Raw genomic sequence first — 21747 nt, forward strand, 5'->3', positions numbered from 1 at the left:
TCAAAGCTCAAAGGTCAAATGTCAAATCTGTGATAGGTCTGTAACTTGAGAACAGCTGAAGTGATCTAATTCAAACTTGGTACAGGCATGTATAACGATGTTCAGATTAAGTGATTATATTATGGGGTCAAAGGTCAAGAGTCAAATCTGTAATAGGTCTATAACTTGAGAATGGCTGAAGTGATCAAATTCAAACTTGGTACAGGTATGTATAATATTGTAAAGATTTAGTGATTAGCTTTGGGGTCAAAGGTCAAGGGTCAAATATGTAATAGGTCTATAACTTGAGAGCGACTGAAGTGGTCCAATTCTAACTTGGTACAGGTATGTATAATATTGTAAAAATTAATTGATTAGATTTTTGGGTGAAAGGTAAAGTCTGTAATATGTCTATCACTTGAGAACGGCTGAAGTAATCGAATTCAAACTTGGTACAGATTTGTATACTGTTGTAAAGATTACGTGATTAGATTTTGGGGTCATAAGTCAAAGGTCAAAGTCTGTAATAGGTCTATAACTCGAGAAAGGCTGAAGTGATCTAATTCAATCTTGGTACAGGTTTGTATACTGTTGTAAAGATTACGTGGTTAGATTTTGGGGTCACAAGTCAAAGGTCAAAGTCTGTAATAGGTCTATAACTCGAGAAAGGCTGAAGTGATCTAATTCAAACTTGGTACAGGAATGTATAATGATTTTCAGATTAAGTGATTATATTTTGGGGTCAAAGCTCAAAGGTCAAAGGTCAAATCTGCAATAGGTCTATAACTTGAGAATGGCTGAAGTGATCAAATTCAAACTTGGTGCAGGTTTGTATACTGTTGTAAAGATTAAGTCATTAGATTTTGGGGTCATAAGTCAAAGGTCAAAGTCTGTAATAGGTCTATAACTCGAGAATGGCTGAAGTTATCTAATTCAAACTTCGTACAGGTATGTATAATGATGTAAAGATTAATTGATTCGATTTTGGGTTCAAGAGGTCAAAGGTTAAATGTCAAAGTCTGTAATATGTCCATAAATTGAGAATGGCTAAAGGGATCTCAATCAAACTTGGTACAGATATGTATAATAATGTAAAAGATTAACTGATTCGATTTTGGGGGTCCCGAGGTCAAAGGACAATGGGCATAGGTCATGTCAGGTAAAAATGTGCTAATTTGGGCAAAGCTGAATGGATTTAATTCAAACATGATTCAAGTATTACAATGTGGGCGGAGGCATATCAGTCGACGTTGTGACGTCGTAGAGTGCCGTTATAATCCATTCAAAGGTCGTTATAGACCTTTGACCTCAAAATCAATAGGCTTCGCAATTGAATACTGGTGCTCAACATCAATGGAATACTGCTCTCCCCTCTGGGCTGGTGATCCTGCCTCACACCTAGCTCGGCTTCACGCTGTTGAAACCAAAGCTTTCAGAATCTTTGGAATCTCCTACGATGAAGCTAACTCCGTGGGCCTTTCTCTCTCTCACCGCAGGCAGGTTGGTGGTCTTTCTGTCTTCTGCAGACTCCTCTCTGGCCTAGCCCCCCCCGCCCCCCCAGCCATGTTTGTACTCTGGTCGCACAAGTCAAATACTCCTACAGGTCGCACAAGATCTGCCAGCATCCCTCTTATGGTTAAACTGCCAAAATAAAGACTCTCTGCTCACTTTCACTCTTTCATTCCTCTTTTCTCCCACCTCTGGAACAAACTCCCTCACTCCCTTCAATCCCACTCGTCCCTCCAGGTCTTTAAAACAGCTGCTCACCACCATCTCTTATCTTCCCCCATCCAAAACCTTGATCTTTTCTTCCTCCGTTAATTCACCCCAGATCTACTTTTCTGAAATAGAAGAGACGGATTTATGGAAAAGGCCATGTATAAGCTTCTTGGTGCATTTTTGGGTAGAAGTTTGGAACCTCACTTTTTAACATAACTATGGTATGCTGAATTCGATTAACTGGGTTCCCAAGCCAGGTTAATCGAATTCAGCATATCCTAATTATGTTAAAAAGTGAGGTTCACAACTTTTACCCAAAAATGCACCAAACATTCACATTTCTCAGAAATCTGTCTAGTCTAAAATACCAACTTCTTTCCTGGAAATCCTAGCAGTGTCCATGTGTTTTTACCTCACCCCCCCCCCCCCCACCCTTCCCGTGCCTCCTCCCCCAAGCCCTCTCCCTCGCACAGATCTCCCGATGTCCCTGCTCTCAAATGTTGTGTTTGTGTGCTTCTCCCTCTCTCCCCATCTTGTCTACCGCTCCCCTTATTATATGTTTTATGTGTCTGTTTGATTTTTTGTGTGATTAATGTTTGCTCTTTGACGAGCCTCGATCTTGTGTACAAAAAAAACAAAACAATTTGTGACGACCTCGACAACTTGGTGAAGTTTCATGACGATCGGTTTTAGAATTGTGACCTGTAGGCCGGTGACAAACAAATAGACAGAATAACAAACGCAACCGACCAATACACTTGAAAAAGCTTCGATTTTGCAAGACAAAACGGACAGACAAACAGACAGGGGTGAAAACATAACCTCCATCCTCCTTTGGTGGCGGAGGTAAAGATATATATACATATATATTTATATTGTGGCTGCCTAAAACACTTCCCCAAACCCACGAAGGAATGGGGTCGGGGATTATGTACTACTACCTTTCCCATAGCTACAAAGGCTCAGGCACTATAGAGCAACAACAACAACAACATGCATTTTGTAAGGCCATTTTCCCTGCCAGGCACTATAGAGCGATTAAACAAAATCTCCCCAAAAATCAAACTTTTTTTATTTTATTTTCAAAACATATATTTTTGCCTAAAACACTCCTTGGGACGCAATGATGAACCTCTTAAAGTGTGAGAAAGATCCCTTTGGCTTTCTCTGAGAAAAATGGTGACACACAGTCAGACAGATCTCTCTTATTGTACAAATGAGGATGGTTCACTTTATGAGGAACGAATAAAAAGTTTAAAAAAAAAAACAACTTCGAAAGATGCTTCTAAAAACATGTATAAAGAATGAGTGAAACGGCAATCAGCCCAGGTTTCATCAAAACTTTTTTTGCATGTAAGGTTTTTCTTACCATGACCATCTTTCCTGGTCCTTGACTTGCAACTGAAACACCAAGCCATTGATTCTTCTTGTTAACCTCACTGCTTTGATCTGGATGGAAAAAAACACTTCGGTGAGAGTCATGTGTAATTTACAAAAGGCAAAATACATGGAGAGTATTACAAAATTGTGAATACAATGATGGTTTTATTTGAAAGTAGATGATATACCTGTCAAAGACGTGATGGGATGATATGACATTTGATTAGACAGGAGGGCAAGAGAAAAAACAAAAAAACAAGAACAACTAGAACTGCCACTTTATAACTGCTGGCAGTGATGACCGGTTTACTCCGCCTTCCCGCTTTCATACAACCCCACTTTTATTGGACATGCTTTGATACAACCCCCCTTCAATACAACCCCGACACACACACACACACACACACACACACACACACACACACACACACACACACACACACACACACACACACACACACACACACACACCACCCCCTCCCCACCCGCCTCCACCCCCACACACATCTCGTTTTTTCATTTCTGTTCCTCACAATTCTATCTCTCTCTTTTATTCACACACACACACACACACACACACACACACACACACACACACACACACACACACACACACACACACACACACACACACACACACACACACACACACACCCCACACACACACAAACATATCCACACACACACACACACACACACACAAACATATACACACACACACACACACACACACACACACACACACACACACACACACACACACACACACACACCCACCCACCCCCCCCCCCCCCACACACACACAAACATATCCACACACACACACACACACACACACAGAATAAAAACTTCCAGCTTCTCCAGAGAAAATGTGATGGCGTCATACATATTTTCGTCAAAAATAGTTGAAATTTCGCCAAATCTGTTTGGTCCTGTGTGAATATACCCGAGCGATTGACAAACCTGAAATTAGAATTGGATTTGAGGTTCAAATTACCCCGTGTGATCGCTCCGTGTGCTGCTTGCATGTTCTGTACAGTGTGATAATTAAATAATTCCCCACTCTCGACAACCTGAAGAAATAGTGTTGCGTTTCTTCTTCTTCACCCAATAACTACCTCTCGCTAACAGACTACATCGAAAACAAATTCTTTGCTTTGTTTGGTGATAAATGGTCATTTATCGAGTTTAACAATACGCATCACGTTCATAAAAGAGCAGCATTTAATAACTAAAAGATCATTAAATAATGCCAAAAGTAGTAAAGACAAGAAACAAAAATGGCCAGCGATTGGGAACATGGCCGCCGTTTATGTTCCCAATCGCTGTGACGAGCCGATACAAGTCTGTTATATCAAACATCGTACAAAAGTATTGTTTACCTGATGTTGAAAAACACGCCTCTTGGGGAATTCCCACGTAAACGTGGAAACAGCTAGAGAATCGGATTTGCAAAGGTAAGGAATAGCGCAAAAAAGACCGTCTTGACCGCATGTGAAAATCCAACAGAGCTCACACGGCATCACCTACGTCATCGCATCGCCCACCACGTGCCATTAAAGACGAATAAATGTTTCTCAAATTACCCAAGGGATGATCCGTGAATATTGACACGAAATGTCAAATAATATACATGGTCAGATGTCATTATTAAAGGCTTATTAATTAATATAAAATGCAAAAAGAAATCCGAAGTTACACATATTTGGACCGGAAGTATATGTACCTTAGCCGGAAGGCCTATACAATACGTTTTTATCTGTGGTGCACATTGGCATAAATACATTTCTGAACATTAATTTAAAACGATTATACTTTCCACCAAATATCTTTATGGAATGCGCATGCGCAAGATTGGAGGTCTCGTCTCTTCAAAGCTGTCCATGCGCGCTCGCTTTCGAAGTTAAGTAACTTTTCACAATTGTGTTTTTGTCGAAACTGGTCTTGTATGTACCTATTGGGGTGTCTTTAATAGTATTCTTGGCGTTGGTTTTTCATACCTGTGTACAGAATCGTCGGTCTTTCTTATCGCGTATTCTGAGGCCTAAGTGTAGTACTAGGCTACCGTGTCTGACCTTGGCTTGAGGCTTTGTTTTTGTCTCAGCGGTTCTCTGATCGCGCTGCAATTATTTTCTGTTTTTCCGTCTCTGTTTTTCACGGTCTTTTCATCCCATATTTCCTTGTTTAAAATCTCAAAAAAAAACAAAAAAAAACAACATTCCTTCTGTTCTTATTCGTTTATTCGTTCTTATTTGTTCGTTCGTTCTTCGACCACGTTGTTTGTGATCACGTTGTTAAAAAATGTCTCATCTGAACCCTGAAGACCTGTATTCTGTCATATTCGATAACACCTTTTTATTCTTCTTCTATAAAAGGATGCTTTCGACTTGCTCACCAAAATCCATTCATTCCAGAAAAAAAATTCCATCTCTTTATAGTGCATCTTTCATTCATTCCCTAAACTCTCCAGCACATCCATCCTCCCTCCCAGCGTCCTCAAACGTATTTTTGACTCGAATGTCTCAAGAAACTCATTTTGCAATAAATGTACGTTTCCCATTAATCGTACATTTTTCAAAATCCCATCACCCCAAAATCCCATTTCCCATCACCCCTCCCCTCTAAATCTACCCCCTTGCCCCTCCCCTCCAAATCATCCCCATCACCCATCTCTTTCAAATCTTCCCCCTGCCCCTCCCCTCCAAATCTTCCCAATCACCCATTCCTTTCAAATCTCCCCCCACACCCCTCCCCTCCGAGACTCTCCCTCGCACCTCCCCTCCTAGACTCCCCTCTCACCCCTCCCCCTCAAAGCGTCCTCCCCGCTTCTTCCCCCTTCCAACTTTCACCTTCATCTCCCTCAACCTTCTGCCTCGCTCTTCCCCCTCGTCAAATAACACCTCACTGCGCCTCTCCCAATCACCATCAAACCTTTTGTCTGCCCCATTCTTCCCTTTCTCCAAGCTATTCTGTAATCTCCGACACACCTTCAACAGCTCTCCCTACCTCTTCCTCCTCTTCCACATCTTACCCGACTGGTCCCCCCCCCCCCCCTTTTCTGTATCCGATGCTCCCCCTTCCTCTTCCTTAACAGTATGGACCTCAAACATCCGGGGCCTTCGCTCAAACTTGTCTGATCTCTCCATACAGGTTGCTTTTGACAAACCAGACGTGATCTGCTTAACAGAAACTTTCCTCCTTCATGATGTCTCTGATTCCTTGGTATCTCTCCCAGGTTACTCCCTCCTCCGGTATGATAGACCTGAGCCTCGTCCTGGAGGTGGGGTTGCTATCTTTATAAAAAACTCTCTTCCTCACTCTCCCTGCACTGCCCTCTCTCCACCTCACCCCCAGGAATACCTTTGGCTACGGCTTCCCCTTCGCTCCCACCTTTTGTTCATATGTGTGTTGTACCGTCCACCAAACAGTGATGACTCCATCTACATCTCGCTGTCTGAGAATATGGCCCAACTTCTATCTACCCATCCCAACTCTCTCTTCCTCATATGTGGTGATTTCAACTGTCACCATGCCAGTTGGTTGGGTGTGGGTACCTCTCTCACCAGCCATGGCTCTTCAGCAAAGGACTTCTGTGACTCACTGGGACTGACACAATCTGTCAATTTCCCGACCCGGATTTCAGTCAACGGAGCATCTTCTCTTCTGGACTTGGTTATGACTAACTTCCCTGAAAATGTCTGCTGCTCTTCTTCTGCTCCAATCGGCTCTTCTGATCATGTGCTTGTTAAAGTGGACATCTCTCTGACCATTCTCAGAGAGCCTCCTCAGCGTCGACGAGTCTGGCATTTCACTCAGGCCAACTGGCACGGTCTTCAAGCAGCCATCAATCATCTGGACTGGTCTCCCATCTCTACTGCCTCTGACATAAATTCTTCCTGGGAATTCTTACAAAGCAAACTGCTCTCTCTCATGCACAGATTTATCCCATCTCGTCTTCTGTTGTCATACTCTTCCTCCCATCCATGGTACACGGATTCTTGTGGTGAGGCTATTGCCCAGAAACAACTTGCTTTCGTCTCCTGGAAAGCAAATCCAACGGAAGGAAATCTCATTTCCTTTCACAAAGCCCGAAACAAGTGTGTGTCCACCCTCAGGAGAGCCAGGAAACAATATCTCTCCATTCTCAGGACCGAACTCTCTTATCTGTCTCCCTCTTCCAAATCCTGGTGGCATCTGGTCAAATCTGTTTCTGGTGTTTGTTCCCCCTCCATCCCCTCCCTCACCTCAAATGGCCACACGGCTGACTCCGCACGTGAAAAAGCTGAATGCCTCAACTCTGTGTTTGCCTCTAAATCTTGTGTCCCAAACCCATCCCTCTCTGTACCCACCGTACCCAGTCGTACCCAGCTGCTCCTGGACTCTGTGTCCTTTCCTCCTGACAAGGTGGAAAAGTTTCTGTCAACCCTCGACTCTGATTCTGCAACTGGACCTGACGGCATCAGCCCACGGGTCCTAAAATCCTGTTCTTCCGCTCTTTCACTCCCTCTCTCTGTTCTCTTCACCCTCTCTTTCTCTCAAGGTCATCTTCCATCTGCTTGGAAATCTGCCAACATCACCGCTTTGCACAAAAAAGTTGCAAAAACAGATCCCAGCAACTACAGACCAATCAGCCTTCTCCCAATTATCAGCAAAGTCATGGAATCCATCATTGCTTCAGATATGAAATCTTTCCTCTTCTCCAATGGCTTGATCTCTGATCATCAATTTGGTTTCAGACCTGGACACTCTACTCTGGACATGCTGCTTCTGCTTTCTCAACAATGGATGGAGGTCCTCAATGCCAAACAGGAAATTAGAGCAGTCTCCCTTGACATATCACATGCCTTCGATACGGTCTGGCACCCCGCTCTGCTCACCAAACTCTCCTCTTTTGGTATCCATGTAAATGTCCACGCATGGCTGGCGGACTTCCTCTCTAGTCGTAGTCAACGTGTGGCCCTGAATGGGTTTCTCTCATCTCCTCTTCCTGTTCAGGCTGGAGTTCCACAAGGCAGTGTTCTGGGCCCTGTGCTTTTTCTGGTCTTCATCAATGATCTCTCTGACTCTCTTGAAAATCCTCTGTATCTCTTTGCTGATGACTCTACTCTCTGTCGCTCCATTCTTCATCCCTCAGATCGGCAGTCTGCTGCCTCCTCACTCTCTGCAGACCTGGACAAAATCACAGACTGGGCAAACAAGTGGAACATGTCTTTCAATCCTGACAAATCTCACATTCTTACGATGTCTCTCCGAAAAGACCGACTGGACAACCCTCCCATCCACTTTCTGAATAATCCTCTCCAAGAAGTTCTGTCACTCAAGCTTTTGGGTCTCACTATCTGCCATGATCTTTCCTGGGAAAACCACATTTCAAATCTGGCCTCCAAAGCCAGTCGCCGACTGGGCATCCTCCGTCGTGCGAAGTCCTTCCTTGGCACACCTGAGCTCCTCACCACATACAAGGCTTTCATCCGCAGCTCAATGGAATACTGCTCTCCCCTCTGGGCTGGTGCTCCTGCCTCACACCTAGCTCGTCTTCACGCTGTTGAAACCAAAGCATTCAGAATCATTGGAATCTCCCGCGATGAAGCTAACTCCAAGGGCCTCTCACTCACTCACCGCAGGCAGGTTGGTGGTCTTTCCATCTTCTCCCGACTCCTCTCTGGCCTTGCCCCCCCAGCTCTCTCTGGGCTCTGTCCCGCAAATATTCCTACAGGTCTCACAAGATCTGCCTGCAACCCTCTTATGGTCAAACTGCCAAAATCAAGACTCTCTGCTCACCTTCACTCCTTCATTCCTCTTTCTCCCACCTCTGGAACAAACTCCCTCACTCTCTTTAATCCCACTCCACCCTCCAGGTCTTTAAAACAGCTGTTCACCACCATCTCTTATATTCCCCCATCCAAAACCTTGATCTTTTCTACCCCCGCTAATTTCACCCCAATTCCACTTTTTTGAAATACCAACTTCTGTCCTGGAGGTCCTTGGTGTCCTTGTGTTTTATACTTCTCCCTCCACCCCCTCCCCCTTCCCACGCCTCCTCCCCCCAAGCCCTCTCCCTTCCACACATCTCCCTGCTCTCAAATGTTGTGTTTGTGTGCTTCCCCTTCTCTCCCCATCTTGTTTTCCGCTCCCTCTTTTTATATATTTTGTTTGTCTGGTTGATTTGTTTGTGAAGTAAATGTTAGCTCTTTCACGAGCCTCGATTCAGTATCCAAAAAAAAAAAAAAAAAAAAAAAAAAACGGTAAATAATTGTACACTTACATATTTGACGTGCAAGCGTGAATTTTGCCCACGGGCGTCAATGCATGGGGAACGGGGAGGAGACAAATGCTTTCATCCCCTCCACACACACACACACACACACACACACACACACACACACACACACACACACACACACACACACACACACACACACCCATACCCCCACACCCCCCCCCCCCCCACACACACACAAACATATCCACACACACACACACACACATACACACACACACATACACACACACACACACAGGCTTATAATGCGAGGAAGACGACGCATTCCGAGACGTTTTAAGATTTAAAAACTACAGATGTCAGTAGTGTATATATATGTTACTCCTGGGACACTCTCATTTTCCCATTGACTTACATGTTAATTTTTCCCCTCCCTCATTGCCCCTAAACACCTCTATTTCTCTCACCCTGTTCTTTACGAACCTTCTAACCTTTTGACATGTTATCCTTATTCATTAGACCACTTAAACAATGGTCCTTCTGTGTGAACCTGTGATCCTTCTGACCTTATGGACCTTTTAACCTTTTACTCTTAATATCATCTGGTGAATCATCTTTGACCCACTCAAACAACGACCCTACAAATATTTGTTTATGCGTGGGAAATAATTTAATTCTCTTGCCACTCTCTTCACCATCTAATATATTAACAAAAAATATGTTTGAGTTTGGTTCTTTATTAAGATATTTTAACTGAGCTAAGATAAAATGGTAAACCTCCCTCAATGTTCTTGTTTGAGCGCCTCTAGTGCCACACACTTTTTGGTAGGCTCTGTCCACCTTTTGTTAAGCTCCGTCCACTTTTTGGTAAGCCCGCCCCCTTTTGTTAAGGCCCGCCCACTTTTTGTGAAGCCCCGCCCACTTTTGATCAGCCCGCCCACTTTTTGCTAAGCCCCGCCCACTTTTGCTAAGCCCCCACCCACTTTTGCTAAGCCCCACCCACTTTATAAACTCTTTAGCATTGTATCATTTCCAGGTAATACATTACATCATTTTCAGGGAATTCCCATCACATCATTTCCAGTTAAGACACGCCCAGGGAATTTCCACAGGAAATGACACACCCAGTCCTTATAAAAGGCACCCACCACACAGGCTTTTTCAAACACGCTTTCTGCTTCACTTGAGAATGGACTACTATGCCGAAATGGATTGGGATAACTTTGCTATTCCTTGGAGTCCTACTACCTGTGTAGAACTCAACCTTCAGATTGATGAACTGGACTCGAACCTCTTATCAATGGAGGTAAGTTTGTTTATTTATTTATTTATTTATTTATTTAATTAATTATTAATTTAATTATTTATTTTAATTTTTTTGTTTTTTAGATGAGACTCGTGTAAGAGTTAACAAAGTTTATTTTAATATTCATAGAGCTTGATTTATACAAATAAAAATATTGTATTAAATTAATACATTGTTATTTTCTTTCACAGGAAATTGTATCTGAGATACGAAATGAAAATTCTGCTTTTAACACAACTTGGGATGAAGTTATTTTTTTGTTTGAAGACATTTTGAACAACCAAGACCCCCAGAACGAGTTCTACCTTGATGACCCAGCCAAAGAGTTATACCTTGGAGATCCACAAAATCCTGAAAAAGAGTTTTACCATGATGATACTTGTTGTGAGTTATCAAAACAAAACCCACTGAACAAGTTCTACCTTGATGAGCCAGAATACAAGTCATACATTGGAGACCCACAAATTTCTGAAAATTGGGAAAGGGGAGTTCTCCCTGATGGTCCGCAGTTATACTATGTGAGACACATCGTAGAAACCCTAAAAAATTGTGAAATGGGAATTCTCCCTGATGGTCCGCAGTTATACTATGTGAGACACATCATAGAAACCCTAAAAAATTGGGCAAGGAGAGTTCTCCCTGATGGTCCGCAGTTATACTATGTGAGACACATCATAGAAACCCTAAAAAATTGGGAAAGGGAAGTTTTCCCTGAAGGTCCGCAGTTATACTATGTGAGACTTATCATGGAAACCCCCAATATTTCTGAAAATTGTGGTTCTACCTTGGGGACTTGGAAAGATGGTTATATTTTTGGAGACTCGGAATGGGGGTTTTGTTTTGATGACTTGGAATGTGATACCTATCTTGGAGGCTCAACAGGAATGTGGTTATACCTTGGGAACTTGGAAAGTTGGTTTTATTTTGGAGACTCTACCTGTGGGGTTCTTCTTGGAGAATCTTTGGATTCTAAAGCAATGAACAATGTTCTTTATTTAATGACGCTTGATTTAAGCAATATCAAGAAAGTTCGAGGAAGAAAATGCTGGAAAATTCTTTCTTCCCATTTCTACTTCTTCAAACTTGAAAGCCTTGAAAGACAGAATTGGAGGGAAGAGGAAAAAAAAAAGAAAGAAATACGTATTTAAAAAAAGAAGAAAAGAAAGATTATGTTAGGGTTTGGGTGGGATTTTGAATGTGAGGGTTAGGGATGGGGTTGGGTTAGGGATGGGGTTGGGTTAGGGTTGGGATTTTGAATGTGAGGGTTAGGGTTGGGGTTGGGTTAGGGATGGGATTGGGTTAGGGTTGGGATTTTGAATGTGAGGGTTAGGGATGGGTTGGGTTAGGGATGGGGTTGGTTTAGGGTTGGGTTAGGGATGGGGTTGGGTTAGGGATGGGATTGGGTTAGGGTGGGATTTTGAATGTGAGGGTTAGGGATGGGGTTGGGTTAGGGATGGGGTTGGGTTAGGGTTGGGATTTTGAATGTGAGGGTTAGGGTTGGGGTTGGGTTAGGGATGGGATTGGGTTAGGGTTGGGATTTTGAATGTGAGGGTTAGGGATGGGTTGGGTTAGGGATGGGGTTGGGTTAGGGATGGGATTGGGTATGGGATTGGGTTGGGTTAGGGATGGGGTTGGGTTAGGGATGGGGTTGGGTTAGGGATGGGTTCGGTTAGGGATGGGGTTGGGTTAGGGATGGGTTTGGGTTAGGGATGGGTTTGGGTTAGGGATGGGGTTGGGTTAGGGATGGGGTTGGGTTAGGGTTTGTATATTATTATGACTCACTCACACATACACACACACACAAAAGTTAAGCCCCAACTGGAAAGTTGAGGGATTCTGTGTTTGGGGTTCACAGATTTAAAAACGTATCCCCATTATACACACACAAAAGTTAAGCCCCAACTGAAACGTTGTGGGATTCTGTGTTTGGGGTTCACAGATTTAAAAACGTATCCCCATTATACACACACAAAAGTTAAACCCCAACTAAAAAGTTGTGGGATTCTGTGTTTGGGGTTCACAGATTTAAAAACGTATCCCCATTACATTTTATTTATTTATTTATTATTTTCAAGGGTATTATCTGCTTACTTGTGTTTTTTGTAATTCGTGTGAGTAAAATGAACCCAAGATTTCTTCTCCATTTAAATCATATAATTTGTAGGTCCAAGGGTTTGTAGCCATTACATCAACGATTTTAAATAATTCATTAGTCCATCTCTTTGTATAACCTTTCTCAAAATGGCTTTTCCATTTGTATATTCTTACAATATCACCAACTTTGAACTTGGGATTTCTCAAATTAATCTCCTTTTCATATTCTAATTTTGTAAATGTTTCTGATGGTTTTGATTTTGTTGATGAATGAACTGTATTATTGTAATTATCTACAATATCCTGAATTAAATACACCCATTTTTGAGAACCGAGTTGTGTGAATTTTTTATATAATTTCTCTTTTAAAGTACGATTAAAACGCTCAATAACAACTGCCTTTCCTTCATTAAAGGTGCTGTATAATTTAATACCCTTCCCCTTAAGAAATTTCATGAATATTTTGTTATAGAACTCTGTTCCCTCATCAGTCCATAACTTCTTTGGTTTCCTTTTATCCCGATCAAATATTAGCTTAAAGGCTAACATTAAAGTATCACCCCTTTTATTTTTTAAAGGGACAACCCAGGCAAATCTACTCCTCAAATCAATAACGGTTAAAGCATACCTGTATCCCCTGTCATTATTCAATTCAATTAAATCAGCGGACCATATGTGGTCGGTGTATTTAGAATAAACCTTCCTTCTTTTAAACTTTGTGATTATAGGTTTGTGTAATTCTTCAGCCAAAAGCTCCTCAGTCTTGATGACATCATTAGAGCCTAATAGTTTTTTGAGGAATAACCAAGACCAAGTTTCAATTTAGCATTTATCAAATTTCTCACAATAAACCTATCAACTTTCTCTCTCAACGTTGGATTTTGTATCAAAGACAAATTATACAACATTTCGCTGTCGGCTTTATGTTTTTCAGTCAACGTAGTGGTTTTCCCATAAGCAATATCATGCTTCATACACACTTCGTCAACCCTATTTGTAGGTTTAGACCAAGGTTTAGGATTGTCAGCCTCATCTAATCTTTTATCCAAGTTTGTTCCTGGACCACAGAAAGAATACCCTGGAAGGTGTAATTCCCCTGGAATTCCAGTTGTTGTAAATTTACTTCCTGACAGAAACTTTTGTATGTCTCCTCCTCTTTTAGGAGAGATGAATTGGCACTTTTTAGAGCCACATACTTGACATATTCCTTTTTGATAAACTCTATTATTTTTAGCTTTAACATAAGAGATATTTTTAGATTTAGTTTTCTTTTTACATTTGAGACAATAACTCATATTTATTTATCAGAAAAATTCTGACAGAGTATCAAAACCTTTTTGGTTTTCAACATATACATTTCAATCTTTATTTTTAAAACATAAAGAATCCTAAGGAATGCCTTCACTCTCTCCTCCATTTATTTACAAATAAAAACTAACTAAAGTCAATGACACCAACATCATCAATCACATAATCTTTTCCTTCTTCTTCTTCTTCTTCTTCTTCTTCACCACTTTCTCGTTTAAATCTCCTCCCTGAAATTGAAGACATTGACGTTGTTATTTTTGAAACCATTATCTTCAAAAGAGTTGTTAATTCTTTAATTTCCTCTTCAGTGCGTTGAGATTGATTTATTTGCTGTAATACACTCAATCTTTTACGAATCTCACTGATTTCCATCTTTTTATATTTTTCCTCCCTCTCTCTTTGCTCCCTTTCCTCCCTCTCCTCCTTCTCCTTTTTCTCCCTCTCCTCCTCCTTTTTCTCCCTTTCCTCCTTCTCCTTTTTCTCTCTTTCCTCCTTCTCTTCTTTAACTCCTTCCTCATTTATCTTAGCAATTTTTGATATCAATATTTTCACAGCATTCATTCTTTCTTTATTTTCCTCTTCGGTGAGTTGAGATTGATCTTCTTGCTGTAATACATCCACTCTTTTTTGAATCGCTCTGATTTCCATCTCCCTCTCCTCCCTCTCTCTTTGTTCCCTCTCCTCCTTCTCTCTTTTCTCTCTTTTCTCCTTCTCTTCTTCAACTCCTTCCTCATCCCTTGCTACCCTTGAGTTTAAACCCCAAAGAATATTATACATATACTCATCTGGATTTTGAGATATTCTTGTATCTATAATTATTTTTCTCATAATAGGATACCAATAAGATTTGTTGACGATTTCTAAAAGAGTTTTATATTTCATAACTTTGAGAAGTTCATTTTTATTTAATACTTTAAACAAGTCTCTATTTGTGGGTTTAACAATATCAGTATAAGGCCAGTTTTTTATGACAAAATTCCCATGTATATGCTCCAAATCATAAGGTATGTAATACCGAGCACCCTTTTCTTGTAGGTATCCTTGAATACAAAAATTATAATTCTCTTGTAGTCTTCTTCCTGCCATTTATGTATCAGAAATATATGTGAGATTAATATTATGACAGGTAATACCACCCCATCTTCCCACTACCAAATCGGTTTGTATTCCTCGGCTTTCTATCCTTATCTCATGACCTTCCTTCTTTGTCATGCTAACCATCGCTATACTATCATATATTTTTCTTTTCTTAAAACCATGTATTTGTTGTTTATTAATTGTACTTCCACATAAATCCATATCCTCACCAAGTGGATAATATTCTTCTTTACGAGACTGATTCAAATCATGTAGGTCTTCTATGTTTATTGAAAAAGACCAATTATACCCTAAATCAGGCATATCGTACCCCCATTTATTAATTCGCATATTAACTATATGTCCTTCTTTATAAAATTCAATTGTAAGCAGGTAGTTAAATTCAATGAGGAAAGGTGTATGGTCAGTATAACCAGGTGTTGTGGTTGTAAATTTTACTTGTTTAACAAAACGTGCTGTTTTCTTTAAAAATATATATTGTGATAAATCACTAAATCTAATTAAGTCATTTGCATCTGTAGGGTTTGGATAATTGATTAATTTATAAGTATTCTTCATATTAATATTTTTACTTACACTATATTTTTGTCGTTCAGCCTGTGCCTTTGTATAATAATTTGATAAATCAATATCCTGAGAGGATTTTCCAAAGATAGAACCATCTTTTCCAACATAAGTCATTTATATTAGATTTAAAATGATATCATAAAAATTTTCATTATTGTTGAGTTGAAATAATACATATAAACATAATTGACCACAACATTTAGAATTAATTTCTTGAACTTGAAATGTTTGATAAACACCATTCTGTAAGAATTGTATTACTTCAACAGGTGGTGGCATACCATAACTATCAAAATAATATTTATCCTGACTATTATGAATACAAACCCAATGAGAACCATTCTGTGTGTCTAAATTCATAATAATATTCTTTGTATTCTTATTTATATGTATTAATTCATCTCTCATACAAATAACCACATTATCAATTTTTAGTGTTTTACAATACTTAGTAAGTTCTATATTTGACGTTGTATTCTTTCCAAATTGTTTAAACCATTTATCCATTTATTTATGAGAAAGATACAATCCATTACCCTGTTTAGTTAGTTTAACACCCACTTGAGCGATAGAGGAAAGCATATCTCTAACCAACAATCTAGCTTTATCAGGTAGACTTTCAAGTTTTTGAGCAAAATCTACAATTACACCACTTCCACTAATTTGTTTCTCCAACTCCTTGTTATGTCTTTCCAATTCTTTTTGAGCTTTTAGTTGTGCCTTCCTTTCGTTAGCAGTTTTTACCGCTGCTGAAATACCACCAGTCAATGCTCCCGCCGCACTTAAACCAGCAAATAAAGGAATTAGAAACGGGAGAAATCCTCCTCTTGACTCGTCTATTGAATATTTCTTTAACATAGGTTTCGTCATTTTAATTTTAAGAGATCCAACATCATTTAGTGTTTTTACTTGTGTGTGTGTGAGTAAAACATCAATTCTTACAGGTCCTTTTCTTTGAATTGTATTAACATTAATAATACAAGGCTTTTGATTTTGAATACAAGATGTTAATTTATTAAGATTGATTTGATTAACATATACCCCAACCATTTATTTATGAGAAAAAACCTATGTGATATTAATCATAACACCATTATCTGTATTAATCTGTAATTCTGTTTCCTCCAAAAGCAAACAATATGCATTAACCTCTTCACTCTCCCCTCTTTCAATGTATAGAGAAGTATCCACTCGATTAGACTTTATAGTTTCCTTTTGAGAACTCAGGTCATTTGCGTAGATTGTATAAAGTTTTTGAAACGCAACCATATCCAAAATAGGATCATTATTACCATTACTTTCACACACCTTTTGGTAGGACTTGTAGGCTTCCGCATAATCATTTTTTTCCCAATCAATTTCCAATCTATCTCGCGGATAAAATGTGCCATCAAGAGAAACCCGAAGTTGTTTCACCTTAGCATTATCACTCAGCGCATTATTCTTATTAGTACCGTCCTCTCCATCTGGTTTTTTAAAAAGGAGCCAGAGGTATCGTGGCTTTCCTTGAAGAACACCCAAATTCCAAGTGTAGGTAGTGTGTTCCAGTTTAACGTGTTGACATCTTCTTTTAAGGTATGATACATTTAGCGGTTTCTTTGAGTTAAGTCTTCTATTTAACATCTCTTCCGTTTTAAGATTAGGAGTATATTCACTGATATACCAACACAAATCATTAATAACAAATTTATTGTTGTCTCCAAAAGCATTTTCAACCCCAAAAAGCAACCTATTTACATTATCATTCCTTTGTAGTTGAAATCTAATTTTAAGACCATACAAAACTTTGTCATAATCACAAAATCCAAATATACCTTTCAGAGGTACTGCTACGGTAAAACTATTCTCTGGTTTTGTGTCATCATTATACATTGCCTTCCTTTGACTATAACCAGGGTCTGTGTTTGTACCCGTTGACATATCAGGAATAAAACCTTCAACAGCTCCCTTACCCATTCTATCACCAAACGAATATAGTGTAAATTTCATCATTTCAGATGTAGCAGAGACATAATCAACCGCTTCAACCTCTTGTGTTCCAATATACAGGCGAACACTATCAAACATTTTCCAGAAGAAATCATTTACGAGTGTAGCATTAGTATTATTCGCAGCCTTAGTGAATTTAAATTTACACAGCAAGAAACTATCAGCTATATTCAAGTAGGTTTGTTGATTATTTATTTCAAAACTTTTTGTTCCGTTTGAAATCCAGTCTGTTCCTGTTATAGCATTTACCTTAAAATAGTCTTCCTTTTTTGTGGAGTTTGAAATGATAATTGTATCATCCAAATCATAGATACTATCAATCGCTTCCATACTTGTATTTATATAGTATTAAAATCGTTGAAACCCTGACCCAAGTATTTTAATGATTTTTTGTCGTTCTTGTGAAGATAGTTGAGTTTTACCTTTTTTTATTTCTTTGATTGCTTGTAATTTATGAGACTCCTTTTGAGCATCTTTTATACTCTTTATAGCACCCGCAACGGAGCCCACGGCAGAAGCAGTTGAACCAATTAGGTCTTTATGTTTAAGGATGGTTGAACCAATACCCATTAGAGTATCAATTATCCCATCTCCTTTATTTCAAAATTGATGACCTACACCTCGTTGTCTCTTAGGTTTATAGTATCCTTTACCCACATACCTTGTATAGTATGGTGAAAGGTACATGCCCTCACCTGTAATTATTTTATATTTTCTCAACTCATGTTTTCTCACAATAACCATTATTTATTTATTGAAAAACTTCACGTAGGTGAATTCTGATGGATATAATTTCATCATTAAAGGATATCATACGATTATCTTGGTCGGTTATCCTAAAATTTACTCTGTATATGGTTTTTCCTGACACAGGTAAATAGACAAGATTTTTTGGTTCCATATTAAATTTATAACCAATCGGGGTTGAGTATGCACTGAATGAAAATATTGTATTTGTTCTTATTCCATCGTTATAAGCACCATCAATCAAATCACAATGAATTAATACTGAATTTATACCGGAGGATATTTGGATAACATTATCACTGTAAAACGTCCCGTTATTTTCAATCTTTTTTGAAGAGAAACCCAATAGCTCTCTAAACGAATTTTCAATCGTGAAATCAACTTTATAATTATTTTTAAGTTTAATAGTTGATTTTGAAGTGTGTTTTTGAATATCTATTACAATATTTTTTGGTTCATCACCTTTTTCTTTCATAAGGCGAGAGACTTCTGAAGATATTTGAGAAATCTCGTAAGCTCCAGGTGAAACGGTTATAGTTTTATATCCACTTCCTGGATTATAACTAAACTTGTTGTTTTTCTCTGTGATATTAAAAAGGGTATTGTAAGTTTCCATTGACAACAAAGATGCCTCATATGAGGTAAGGGGGTCAAGTTGTAGTGGGTAAGGGAATGAAGCTGTGTAATCGCTCGTTGTGAAATTAAAACTAAGAATTGTGCTTCTCATCTTATTTAATATCTAATAAAATATCTTTGTATTGACATTTATTAATTATTTTCATGTTCATCAACTGATCTAAAATGGCTGAGGATTCATTAAAACAATTGTTGTTTCCAGCCTTCTTACTACCTAACAACAATAATAGCCTATTAACTAATTGTGATGGGTCATTTGGAAGAAAACTAACACCCGAACCAAGCTTACTTAAAGCATCAATAATATGTTTCTCCTTCTCATTCTTCTTACTTTTACCAGCAACAGAAACTCCATAATCAAGTGCATTTAGCAACTCAATATATACCCTATCTTCCTCTCTTTCCATATCAAGTGGTTCCTCAAAATATTTTGAACCGCTGAATCCGGGGTTTGTTAGAAGAAACATTAATCTTGGAGTTAATTTAACATTTGGCTGAGTAGAACTCAAGAACATCAATTCATCATTAAATATCAATACCTTTTCTTCCACAAGATGAAACACTGCTGGTTCTTCTGTTGGAATGAGACCTGCTCTGGTTTTTGAACCCGCCGAATATTCATTGTTTTGAAGAGCTTCCACAACATAATTAGGTGGTTGATTTACCTCCTCAAGTTTCCGAAATAATCCTTCATCATCATATTGTAATTTTCCAAGTTCTTGTTTTGTTATCTGACTAAAATCTTTGAGCATTTGAAGTTTTTTCGGAGTAAATTCTACCGTGGGAACTGTAGAGTGTTGAGTTTTTAAAAGCGGTTTAAAAAATTTCTCTTGTTTTCTTTCAAAGGCTTCTTCACCAGTTAGTTTCTGTCTCCGTTTCTTCTTTATCTCTTCCTGTTGCTTTACAACTTTTGAAACCAACTCTTGATGTTCCTTAAACTTTCTTGCTCTTTCTTCAGCATTCATTTAGTATTGAAAAATATCATTTAATGAATTGTATAGGTCAATGGGAAAATTTTCCTTTTCTTCATCATTATAGTAAATGTGTTGAAATAAATCTTTTTCTTTAAATATTTCATCAAATTCTTTATTGGTATTAATACGAGTTGTTATTTCTTCTTCACTAATACTTGTATCTCTGCTTTTCATACGTTTGCGTTGAGTCTCCTCATCGATATCAAAACCGAATGATAAAATCTTAACTCCATCACCACACAATTGTTTAATAATTTGTCTCATTCCTTCAGGATTAGTTTCTAAAATCCCAAGACCATTAGATTTTACTTTATTTAACTCACTCTTACAATGTGAATATTTTGTAGAACCAAGAGAGACCTCCTCAAATATTTGACCTTCGTTCTTCAATCGCATATGTTCCTCCATTGAAATGTAGTAATAATCTTTCCCTTCTACTTCTCCTGGTCGCTTTGCTCTGGTTGTAGTACTCACAAAACGAATCATAGGGTGTTTTTTTTAAAAACTTACAATCTTTTCATTTTTACTATTCAAGAGTTTAGATTTATGAAAGTTCTTTCCAGAAGCAGATTTACCCACAAGGTTAATAATAATTGTTGTCATTTATATATGTAATTATGTTTAAAATAAAAATACATCCTTTAATATCTCATCTTGTTTCACAACAATATATTTATATTTTCCAATCGTGTGTTTCATATAATTTTCAAATTCTTTTTTACTACATAACGTAGAGCAATTATCTCTCCAAAAATTATTTACATCTATTGAATTTAACTTAAATAAAATAAAAGTATTAGCATTGTTTCTTATTGAGCGTCGAGGGAGTTGAAAATATGACTGACTAAGATAAATACAATTACAAGAAGAATGTCTCCCTCTTGTATAGTAGCTATCCATTACTGTTTTGGTTTCTCTCATTAACACAATCATCAAAGATGACGAGGTTCTTTTTTGATTTATCTAAATCTTGAGGTGAAGGTATATCATCCGTATTATCACTGAGAATACAAGTTATGGGTTTTGGTTTAGGTTTCTGTGTATCACAAAATAGTTGTATTATATCCTCAATGTTATAATCATTTAGTTTGTTTTGAAGTTTAAATAAACCGATAATGTCTTCCTTTTTAAGACCTGCATTAAAACCCTGTGAGAGTAGTTGATACTCGGGTTGAAAACTTGACTTCGTAAAAATTATTAAATTATCATAATCTAAAAAGTTGGGGGTAAGGAGCATCTTTAAAAGCAAACAGGTTTTTCCACATCCGCTTGAACCAACTATTAGACATCTCAATGAATTTGGAATGTTTTTATGGTTATTAAATTTTATCTTATTTTCCCAAACGGGTAAAAAATCATTCATTTATATATTTGGAAAACAAGTCATCCAACTTTTTTTGAGCTATTTTAGAAACTCTATATTTTATCCTGAGTTCGGGTTTAATTTCAAAATAATTCATTATTTTATTTATGTAGTATCTTGTATTAACATTTCCATTAAAATTATTTTGAATAATAAATATCATTAAACCCTTATACATTTCCTCAATACAAAGAGTCTCTTTCCTTGTAAGAAATGGTGTATTATCACCATAATGCTTAACATTCATCTCTCTTATTAATCTTGTAAAGTAATTCATTTTTGGTTCTAATTTAAAAGAGTTATATGTTTTTTTATATTTCTTATTATCATTAATTAGAATATAATCACAGAATAAACATTGTTT

General features: G+C 38.3%; 1 protein-coding gene across 1 annotated transcript in view; it reads right to left on the reverse strand.

Annotated features, from left to right (window-relative positions):
* LOC137429639 (integrin alpha-6) overlaps positions 1-21747 on the reverse strand; it is a 187647-nt gene that overhangs the window by 82351 nt on the left and 83549 nt on the right. Inside the window, exon 3 of the mRNA XM_078779666.1 lies at positions 3068-3147. Within this exon, the coding sequence (XP_078635792.1) occupies positions 3068-3147 (80 nt within the window). The remainder of the gene's footprint in view (positions 1-3067; positions 3148-21747) is intronic.

Source organism: Myxine glutinosa, chromosome 6 (assembly GCF_964187855.1).
Source record: "Myxine glutinosa chromosome 6, kmMyxGlut1.1, whole genome shotgun sequence".
NCBI classification, from domain to species: domain Eukaryota; kingdom Metazoa; phylum Chordata; class Myxini; order Myxiniformes; family Myxinidae; genus Myxine; species Myxine glutinosa.